General features: G+C 37.1%; 1 protein-coding gene across 1 annotated transcript; it reads left to right on the top strand.

Annotated features, from left to right (window-relative positions):
- The first annotated feature begins 249 nt into the window (after positions 1–249).
- LOC144443775 (homeobox protein orthopedia-like) lies at positions 250–11,083 on the top strand. The gene is made up of 3 exons (XM_078133322.1): positions 250–364; positions 856–1,124; positions 10,505–11,083. Exons 1-3 carry the CDS (start codon positions 250–252, stop codon positions 11,081–11,083), a joined length of 963 nt encoding a protein of 320 aa, XP_077989448.1.
- The last annotated feature ends 1,038 nt before the right edge of the window (positions 11,084–12,121 follow it).

Raw genomic sequence — 12,121 nt, 5'->3', positions numbered from 1 at the left:
AATTAGCACAATCAAATAATAATAAGATTGTTGCATAGGGTAGCCTATTTGATTACATTTTGACATGTATTGCCATCGTCGCAATAAGCTCCACGGCGCGATCTGATTGGACGGGAGAAAATTATAACCAATCGACGCGCTCGTTTTATTCGGTTAAAGGATGTCACCTTACTAGCCAAGGGCGCCGCCTCTTACTAATACCAGTAGACGACTAATAAGAAAGGGTACAGTTTGGAGAGAACCGCAGTCATGGAAGCAGCAAGCTTACACTCGCAGATGCATGTTGCATCAGACCCGTTCCTTTCTCACAACGCACTCAACAATAATAGCATGAACAAAATTAATACGGGATCTTTGGGTCAGGGTAAGTTAAATCTTAACTTTATAATTGTTGTGTTTTTCTTGGAAGAGAAAGAAGTTTTCATAGCTAAGTATGATTCTCTTCAAATTGGCGCTAATTTAACCTTTGCAATTAATTGGTGATGTATACATAACAAGACTTCTTGGTAATTGACTTCTATTTAGGTGAAAGTCAGTTTGCCAAATATCAGTGTAAAATTTCAATCATTTCATATTGATTTCCCATGTCATATTTTACCAACTCCCAGGTATTTTCCCTGATCTCATTTTTCTGTCACGCGGAATGTTTTGCTTATTTTTCATTTCTTATCCTACAGGTTGATTAAAGTTGATATGATGTTTGCGCGAGTGCAAATCGCCCCAGGATATACGTTAATTCATGTAATTCTCTCCCATTCCGTCCCATTTAGCCAATAAAAGCGAAATGAAAACGAACAATTTATGCCTAACCCGCAGCATTTCGTAACTTATTGTCCAATATCGATTCTATTTCAGCCGTCAAAGATGAACACGATAACAATGATAAGTTATCTCTGGACACGGACGGTACAACGCTGCTCAAAGACAATTCGGGCAACGACAACTCCGGCAACTTAAACGGCTGCAACGACGACAAGCCCGTTAAGCAGAAAAGACATCGGACACGTTTCACACCGGCCCAGTTGAACGAATTAGAAAGAAACTTCGCCAAAACACACTATCCAGATATCTTCATGAGAGAGGAAATCGCCATGAGAGTTGGACTCACCGAATCCCGAGTACAGGTGAGACACCAAATTTTTATCATTTACTTGTCGTTGTATTCTACCGGGGTGACGTTTCCCTTGAACGAAAGCTTATCATCAAAGTCTTCAATTCGAAGACATTTGTTTCATTAATAGACCCAACCTTCCACATGTATATTGTAGAGTGGACAATAATTACTCAAACATATATTTCTGATTTAAACTCAAAACCGGTCATCTCTTGAAATTTTCAACATTATTCTCACACAAATCGAAAACTCGATGTAAAGAAAAAAATAGTGGATAATGTACAACCTGACAATATTCAGAATTTTCTACTGTTTTGTCCTGTTTTTTTCCACCGCTACCAATATCATTTCTTTTTTTCATTTTTTAAGGGACAATTTATATCATACCTCTAAACGTGAACGCAGATTATTCGTTTTTATTTCAACTTTCGTATTGTCATATTATCGAAAATTTAGCCCCACTTATAATCAAACCTTTTTTTAGATGAAATTGTTGCATCTACTTGCTGTCATTGAGATAAAACAGTTTCCACGCATTTTTGAAACGACATCAGTCAATAATCATGAAATCCCGTCGTTAGAATACCTTTAGCCCTTTTTTGCCCAGCCGTGTAATCGGATAGACTTGAATTGCAGTAGCGAAAGTGTTGTTCCTGTTCATTTTGTTCGTATCTTACTTTTATACCATTGAAATTGGATAGAGCTTACGAAGTTTTAGAACTTCAATATTTACTCAAAATAGCCCCTACATCTGTTACAAAATTTATTGGGAAATACAAATTCTATACCCAAGCGTCTGTAGAGGTGATTTAGTCTCCGACGTACCAGGATAATGCCGTGTTATCATTAAGGTTCGTTTAGCCCTTGTTAAGGTAATTTATAAGGTCTAATCAACGTGGTGATAATTTTATATTTAATAAAACCCATTCAACTCAATAAATAAATCAAATTAAGTGAAATGTACAAATGACAACAAATTGTTAGTCGACCTGGCGTTACTTGACAATCCGTACCTCAGCGACAACTGTATAATCTTAGATAGTGTTGATCGATTCCAACAACTGTACTTACAATATTTTAACTAACTAACATCCAGTTCTTTGTTTATTTTAAAAATGTATTAAAAATAACCTTAGATATACTAGCTAATACACCGGTATCTGATTTTACAGTCGGTTTCATAGGTCAGGGCTCGTTCTTTTATTTTTTTTACTTTGTTTTGGTTGTTTGTGGTTCAACTGACTTCGAACTCCAAAGGCTATAGTGGAAAACAAAAGCATCAATGGTTTAGAAAATCTCTTTGTGTTCATTTCGTCTGGCATTAGAGTTAAATATTATAAAGACGATAGATCGCTATATGTTTGGTTTGACAACTAAACATAGCTACCGTCTGTAAATTTGATGAAACTAATTACACGTACATTTCAATCCCGCACACATAAAAAGATGTCGCTGCTCTGTTAGCAGAAAGATGGACATGTAGTCTAACGCTGTGTTTGTCGCCATTATTGGATTCCATTGATTTACTAGCCTTTGTGTCAGTGTCAGATTGAAAGTGTTTATTCCATGAAATTTACCGTTTAAAGATCATGTTGATTGTACGAAGATTGTTATGCGTCAACGGTTCGGTGTTATGTAGCGAACCTTGCGGCTTAGACAGATCACCGCAGATTTGGTTCGACACTCAAAACGGCGGTTGGAGGATTAGTTTACAAACAAACAAGTGTAGCGATTAAATTGATATTGTGTCAGTTATGCTTATTAAATAAAGACTCTACTCAATGGATGTCGTTGTGTGTGCACATGGCAGTGCTTCTTTCTATTTACTGTTCTTCCCACGGTATTATTATACAATTGCAATTATCAATCCGTCTCGACGATCTGCTCGGAAATACTCTCTCAAGTGTATCATTTAAACCAAGCCGAACAAACACGGTGTGACCAAAACCCGCTTCATGTGTTTGAATAGTTTTTAAATGAATTTACTCAGTCAATATGAAATACACATGGCATCTCATTTGTTTTAAATTACATCGACACTCAGGTAATATTAGACTCAATTTGCACAGTAGTGTTAAATGGCATGAGTACAGGTAAGATTTTAATATCAATTGCCCGTGTTCATTTCATTGTCTTTTCTTTCGCCAAGTCTATTCAAATACGGGAGTCTCTTTTCATGTGATCACGCTGTACACAGATTATGGAAATAATTGACTTTTAGCAGTTGAATGTAATTTTTCTACACAATAGACTAAACGTAATCGTGTAAAAATATAGTAATCGTTGGTTGATCTCAAGATTGTTACTTGTGTATTGTTTGGCGGCCGTCTTTTCATTCATATCTGTTGTTTTGATATCTTAGGATCTTGTAATTAACAAAGGTTTTTAGTAGTATTCGCAACACAGTATATACAAATATGAAATGAATTCAATAATAAGAGCAATTATTGTTGACATCAAACAAGCGTATTGGCCTAAATATTGGATATATAAACGGACAACACAGTCCCGGGACTCGCCATCTTGAAAAATCATAACAGAATCGCGAGAAGACATCGAACGCGTCGACGTAAAGAGAAATAGAACACTCGTATGATATCAACTACAGAGTATATGTATATATATATATACACAATGTAAATCGTTCGTTCTGTTAATAACAAGAATGTGTTTGTAATAGTAACTAGTCCTCAGAAAATAACACCCAAATCAATAGCGTGTGTTTCTGTACACGTATGTGTGTGTTTCATTCCAAATTGTAACATGCCATTGATGAAAAGAAAGTTAAATGTCAAAATCAGAATTGCTAACAGAATCGATCTTCCATTTATATTCTTATTGTATCAAATTCGAACTTTTCTGCCTGTGTTTATAAAAGACATGGGCAGTATATGATGATAATTGTAACTTGACCGGATGACTAATTTATGCCGTGGAAATACTCTTTTTTTTCCAAATTGGAAATTGTTATCGTTGAAAGTAGAACACCGCTGACTAGTTGCATAGCTGTGTGTGAATAGTTGATTGGTGAGTCGCGTATACTAGCCTCCCTTTGTATTTGTTTAATTATTTGCTAACATGAGCATACTTTATTGTTCAGCTACTTTACAGCTTCAATATAATAATAAGTTAATTTAGGGTTTTTTTCACATTTAGAAAAAAAACGTCACTTTTCGCCATGTCGGTATTTGGAATTCTTTGTTACTTTCATATGATTAATATTTTCCTACAAACAAAAATAACATCATATGATTTTAGAATTTGTAATTTTTTAGAAAAACTAAACCATATCACAATATTCAAGAATGGGAATAGAGAAGATTTGAGTATTTCAGATTTTCTTTTATAAATTATATTAAGTTTAATTATTCACACAAAAAAACACACGAAGGTTGAAGAACTGTAGATTATTCAACTTGAACTCCCTGTTATTTCTGAAATCCGAATGTTGTCATTTTTCTAGCGCTGGCCGGCCATCTAAAAGTTCGTTTTCCATGGGGAAAGCCCGGGAACAGCGATTTCCATTTCACAACTGTTAACGTCGATTTCCCATTGTAATATCGCCACTATGATTTACTGAAAGGCTGCATTTTTTATCACCTTGAAAATTGGTTTTGCTCTAAATTTTTCTAGAGTTTGAGAGAAAAAATTCCCAGTAGAATATGAGTAGTACGAACAGTGGTCTGCAAGGATTCACGTATACCATAGTTTATTAACTACACATACGTGACGGGACGTGGGCTATCTACACTTCTACCTTCTCCAGTCGACTTAACATTAAATTGAACAGAAATAGGACGAACTGTGGGTGATTTCTTTTTGGACAAGAACAACACCACGAGTTACTTTTTTTTTAAATTTGAGATACTGCTTTTGAGTTGATGAGAGAAACAAGAAGTAATTAAATGCTTAATTGCTACATAGTGAAATTAAGAAATTGCGCCCGGTGTTTTCTTCCGTAAACAATATAAGCCAATGGTGATGTAAATAACCGCGTTACTCGTAACTCTTAATAACGACCTGTGACATGAATAACATGAAATTACCCTTCTAGGTGAAATTACTGTAATGAACGTTTTGTAAATATTGATGATTTTTTTTAAAGATGTTAAGTCTTTTAAAAAGCAACACTATAAATCTAATTGAAAATAACAAGAGAAAAGAAATATATATATAATAATTGATTACGATTACGATATTGAGTGGATGTAGAATGATGTAGCTACGAGGTTTTTATTATTATTATTATTATTATTATTATTATTAAATGTTTTAATATGGCAATTAAGTCATTGAAATGTATTGTTGACATGACGTTAGAAAAAAAAGGATTTGTATCTGACGAGGAATGTATTATATATCAAAGTTATTAAATATAGGGAAGAGATTTGAAGAAAGGGTATTTTTTATTGAAAGGTGAGGAGAAGGGGACAAAATACACAGGAAGATTGGTGAAAAGGGGTGGAGAGAGGGGAGGGAGGTGGAAAGACCAGGAGGTGAAACTAAGCGAGTTGTAGCTAAGGAGAGAGATAAAAATGACGAGGGGAGAGTAGAGGATCAGATATCGGACAGTCAGAGAATATCGAGGATGCCGTTATCTTAATCCAAAATAAATTATTATTAACGGAGGAAAGAAACTGACAAGTTGTCAGGTTAGCGTAGTTATCGTAACGATCGCTTTGCACTAAGTGTCATTATCACGTATAACAAGATCAGGCAATGCAAATTGGCTATCCCGCATTATGAGATCAGATTCGTGATAGACGAAGCCGTGAAAATCGCTAGGATCATGATAAAGTCCGGGGAGTCTTCACCAAAAACCAATTACTCTACACTGTGAAAGATATATGTTTCTGTCGGAGATTTCGGTATAGGTTTTTGTCTTTTTAAGTGCTGGGATCGATAGGATGGAGGAGTGTGATGTGTGAAAATCTCGTCGGGAGCGAATTACGCTGTTTGAGTGTTTGAGTGCCACTTCAGTCAAATGAGGAAATAGGGCTTGCAATTTTCGCGTTAGTCATTATGTCGTATTTCGCCGATGAGGGGCACCGGGTGTTCATTTCAGTTAACTGTTATCGGCGCATCTTCACTTGTACTCGTTTCTGTCTCCGTGATTTACACGATGTTCGGGTGACAAAATCGTCACCCTTACCGCTCACAGATCGACAAACTGAAAACAAAGCGGCACCTCGCTCACCGTCAGCAACACAATTTGGAGAAATTTTCCATCAGCGAAAGTGTCTGCTCTGGCGATTCGTAAGGAAATAATACAGACGACAATGAAGTCAGGCTAAAAGTGAGATTACTCACATAAATCACTGTCAAAGCTAAGGGAAAACATTGCGTACAGGGATCTACTGTATGCTCCATAAAAAGAAAATTACACTCCATAAAAAATGCATGTGAAAAACTGAACACATAAATCAATTTCGATTTAATATAACATTTTGTCTCAAATAGTTATTTTCGATTCTTTTTGAGAATTTACCCTTACTGGTCTAAAAGAGCTAGATAAGAAATTCTCGCCTGTATCAAAGAACATTTTAATGAACTGAAACGCGTCGAGGGTGGCAGCGCCCCCGGGAGAGAGAAGACAGAAATGTTACACGGAGTTAAGTCTCTAATGTGTTTAATTTCATCAATATTGTACATACCATGGTACATACTCTGTAAATCGTAAAGGAAACCCTTCCGAGCGCGTCAAGGGTATTCACTTAGAAGCCAGCAGGAAAAGAAAAACCATAAAATAAAAAGGGAAGTGTAATTCTGCAAAGTTGTCCACGTGAAAGTAAATGTGAATACTGGGGCTGAAAATTAAGTAGGGTCTCAGCGAGCGGGTTCTTCTGCTCACAAAATAAATAGGCTTATGTTTGTTAATAAGATTTGTTAGAGGGGTTAACAAGCCATCTATTAGAGTTTAATGCAGTTTTACCTGACAATGAAATACTGTTTCTACTTGCCACGCAGCCCACGTGTAGAAACCCAAATCGCCCGCAGATATGGCAGGCATACTCGTGAAATAGTCCTTTTATGCACTTTATCAAGCTCACCTGGGAGGAACAGTTCGCCAAGTCGGAAAGGGACCATAAACGACATTGCCGTGTAGGGGATATAAGGGGGAAAGGGGTATACTTTTGTATATAAGACAAGGATATATTGAGGGATCCATCACTTCGAAATCGAAGCAATGTACCGTAAAAACGGCGTGTGATTTGCTGCCTACGAATTGGCACTTCCATCCATCAAACCAAATTCCAATGTGAATGCGACTTTGACGAACCCATTTATCAATTTCAAACTTTATGACTTCAGCCAAATCGCTTCTTCAGTCGATTAGCATAAATAATTAATTAACGTCGCTAACGCACTAAGACTGGGACATTGTAAATGTCCCCCCGAAGCATTCACATGAATACATCTAAATATGCCTCCAGTAACATTTACCCTAAAAAGTTCTCTTTTCCGTATATATAGCATTGAGAGAACGAGCTGTGGCGTAGAGTAGTGCACTCACTTTTTTTGAGTAGGGAGTTAATTTAGGCTGGATTCAGCCATAAATAGCATTTTAATGACAGAATTCTAGTCGAAAGTTTACATTCCCCTTTTCTCTCTGTATGCCCGCTGGCACTTCCAAAACTATTCAGTTGAGACGAGCGATTCGATCTCGTTTTTCTTCTCGGAATAAAGTCTATTGCACCTTGGGATTTCTCGGTTAATTCACCAACCCCTTCGAACTCGGATGCACGCTACGAGTAACACCGAACAATATTAGAAAACTTGCTTTGTAATACACTACAACGGATAGGGTATATTTTGATTGTACTTTTAGAATGCCATTGTGGCTAGATTCTTAAATCACGTGTTTCTGCCCAAGGGAAAGTTTTGAGATTTCTTTTTAGGAGAAATGTTAACGCAGTTGATTTTGCATATTATGAATATTCATGATGATAATATTAATCAAAATCGCTGTGATATGCTTATAAGAATATGACGTGACAACGTTTGTAAAGTAATAACTTTTGAATTAAAATTATGTCTGATAAAAATATAATGTATGATATACATTGTAGCGTTCCCAAATATTCTACTATCAACAGAAACACAGAAGGATATAAACTTTGTTGAAATAGTTATAAACTTTGTTGAAATAGACCCTCTGTGTCAGGTCAAATATATATGTATGATCACATCTGTAACAGTTGCTTCATGCACACAAGCGACTTTGTGAGTTTGGCGAGTACTCGCGTTTATCCAAACGAATCACTTTGCAGACTATAAAACGGATGCCCATAAGAGTCACAAAAATTATGGCCTCTTCGCTGAAGAAATGTCCTGGAGCTGAGATGTCCTTTGAGGGCGAACTGGAAACCCCAGGGGAGACATTCTTCACCGAAGAGAAATACAGAGTTAATGTATTTTTAACAGACTTCTTGATGTTCGAGGGATTTGCAACCACAACAGTGTCATTTGCTGATAGCGTGTTGTTAACAAAGTTAATACGAAGCCTACGCGACCATCTGTACAGTATAAATTGTTGTTACTGTCATTAATAAAGTGTGCATTAGTTGGATAGCGTTTGATAGATTTGAAGGCCGAGTTTTCTTGGCACTGCAATAGTAAATGACACCTCCAAATGGACGCCAATAGAGGTCATTCCGAAGATTGCATCGCAAATTAGCCCCCTCCCTCCCTGAGGGGGACTGCAAGTGATACTGGTTTCGTTTAGGTGTCACAACGGTCTAAATCGGGACTAAGATTTCACAATTTTGTCGTGATTGTTGTTTTGAAGGGAGCTATCTAATTGTGTTATTGATGTGTGTAAACGCCACAACTTGTACTTTTTCTCATTTCTCTTCATCTCTGGTCGAGCCAGAGGTCAGTTGTTGATGCATGGTGCTCGCTAGCAGTCAACACAGCCCAAACAGACATAATTGACTTGTCGTGATGACTAAACTTGCATTGAATTGGAAATGAATTATACCGAAATTACTCCACTATTTGGCACATACTTCTGTAATTTCTGTGTAGTTTTCAATGAAATTAGCACTCTTTTTAAATTTGAACTCGTTTCCCTTGTTGATTTTTTAGCCCACCTACATGTAGTGTTGTACATTTCTAGATTATTAATATTAAACAGAAAAGAGAACGACAGGAAGATAAGATTTTGAATCAGTCCAACCTGACAAGAAATATCAACAAATGTTTACAAGTGATTGTAATCACAATCTTTATGGTTGGGAATTATATAATACATACATTATATGAAATACAGATCACTTTATACATAATCAGTTGACCCCAATATGCCCGGGGCGTACAGCTCCATCAGTCGACAATTTGAGTCTATGATAAACATCTATTTCTTATTAATATGACGTATATCATTTTCGGTCGAAATCAAAATATTGATAAGTTGGTATTTAAAAGGGGGACGTTATCGGGAAGTCTTATAGGAACTAAAAGCTTGAAAGACGTTGTTGAAATTTACGATTTGGCCTCGATTGAACCTCTACAGATGTCGACAAGATCGATATCAGTCACAGTTGGGGTGTTTTTGAGGATGGGACGCAACCTCCTGTGACGGGGAACTAATTAGAGACACGGGGGAATAAGACGGCTATTATAGGGGTACCTTTTTCGGGACCGCGTCTGTCTGATTTCGCGATCCAGTTGACCGATCGATCAGAGACAGAGAAGTTGACAGAATGACATTGTTGATACGTTCGGTGGCTTTCCGTTGTTGACGCATCTGTACAATAATTTAACATTGAGTGATCAGCAATAGTGTTGTACCATAACCTTGTAACGTGCATCATTCGTAGATAGTTGAAATACTTTAATTTCAAAGATCATGAACTTCCCCTTGTACGTGATTTCTCTTGAGACAGTGATAATTTTTTTTAATTTTATCTCCGTGTCCAAAAATGATTAACAGTTACCAAACACCTCATAAGCCGTTTTAATGTTAGTAAGTGTTATATCAACTTCACCAAAATGAAAATCGACCCAATGAGTGTTTGAGTCATAACCTTACGATTGTTTGATAGAAATTATTGCGTCGATTTATTTCATGTTTACATTATCTATACAAGTAATCCGTGTCTCCTCTCCACCATCGCCCCATCCCAAACCACATCACCATCACTACCGCTACCGCCACTATCACCATAGTACCACCATAGTACCACCACAAATAACAACATCGTGGTTACCATCATCATCATCATCATCATCATCATCATCATCATCATCATCATCATCATCATCACTTCCCCCCCCCCCGTTCACTTGGTTTAATCCCTATCTTCGTCATCTCCTTCTTCCTTCCCTTACGTCAGATAAATTTCTAAACTGTAAATTTATACCCTCTTTCCTTTCATTTTACGGCAGGTATGGTTCCAGAACCGCCGTGCTAAGTGGAAGAAGCGCAAGAAGCAAACCAATGTGTTCCGTACCCCAGGAGCTCTGCTACCAACACATGGTCTACCACAGTTCCCATCAGCGATGGGGGACTCCCTATGTTCATTTCACACAAACGACAACCGCTGGCCACCCATGCCAACCCAAATGGGGAGTGCACCACCCCTTACGCTCCCACCAACTCTTCCCCGCCAGCCGGGAATTGGACAATCGTTATCCGGCCACCAAGGCGGTGCGACAGGTGGGATGAACCAGTCGTGTAATGGTTTAGGTTCAGGCATTGTCACGAGTAACGGCTCCGTCCAACCTCCGATGTACCAGTCAACTTTTGGAGGGGGAATGCCGTCCATGTCGTCCATGTCAACCATGTCAACTATGTCAACGTCTTCGGGGCTATCTGGTTCATCGCCGACAAACGTCACTGTAACCAGTTCGCCAATGTCGTGCAATTCACCAGATCCCAATGAAATGTGGAGGGGTACAAGCATCGCCGCGCTTCGGAGAAAAGCTTTGGAACACAGTGTCACATTAAATGGAGGATTCAGATAACTTTTGAGACAAATTTGAGAGAAAGAAAAAAAAACCGTTTAACCCTTTTTACTTTTGACTCATGTCAACCCATACTCTTGTATTATACTTCCCGAAATATTTATTTGTAAATCAAATACGGATAGAGAAGTTAGAGGACGTCTTTTAAGTAATTATCCATGCAGTCCATTTGTATTCGTCTTTTTCAGAGCTCATCTATGATAGGATCTATTCTGTTTTTTTTGACAAATGTGTATGTTGTGAAAATTTTAAACTTCATTGATGTTGTTTCGAATTAGTTTATTCTGTCTGTCTCTGTTCTTTGTGTAAATCGCTGTCGCTGTGGTATAAACCAGTAACATTACTGTCTGACAGCGAATACAATATAATAGATCCTTGTTGAAGTATAACAAATCGCCAACACGTGTGCCACGACTGTCGTGCCATGCGTTCAAAAGCCTGGTACATTTTGAGTCAAGAATTGAACACAATTGTCAGCTTCAACCTCCCTGACAAAAAGGGCGAGTTTTTTCCATGTCTTTGTTCCTTTTCATGCTATGTCTCAATTTGAAGGGGACACGGTGCAAAAGAACGTGCCCCAGCATCGATCTTAGCGAATTCACTGTTTCTATTCTTTTTTTGTAACCAATTGTAAACGACAACGACTTGGTGTCATTGAGACATTTGATTTGAATAGACCGTACCATTATTGATTCGTTTATGTAGTTAATATTAAATATATTAATAAAAACTTACCTTAGAAATTGATTAGATATCAGAGTTACATGGTATCATGTGTGTTTATTTCATGTGTGTATTACATTGGCTGATAACGGATATATATATATATATATATATATATATATATATATATATATATATATATATATATATATATATATATATATATATATATATATATATATATATATCCCATAATTTTACTTGTCGTCTAATTAAAGGTGATTCTGCCTCTAAGCTTGCAATTAGAATTTAGGGTAATATAAACAATGTCTGTTTTCGATAACATGACCTCAGAAAATGGGGTAGGTAGGCCGG

Source organism: Glandiceps talaboti, chromosome 12 (genome assembly GCF_964340395.1).
Source record: "Glandiceps talaboti chromosome 12, keGlaTala1.1, whole genome shotgun sequence".
In the NCBI taxonomy this organism is placed as follows: domain Eukaryota; kingdom Metazoa; phylum Hemichordata; class Enteropneusta; family Spengelidae; genus Glandiceps; species Glandiceps talaboti.
Note: the sequence above shows the minus strand (reverse complement) of the source record. Positions and strands in the feature narration are given on the sequence as shown.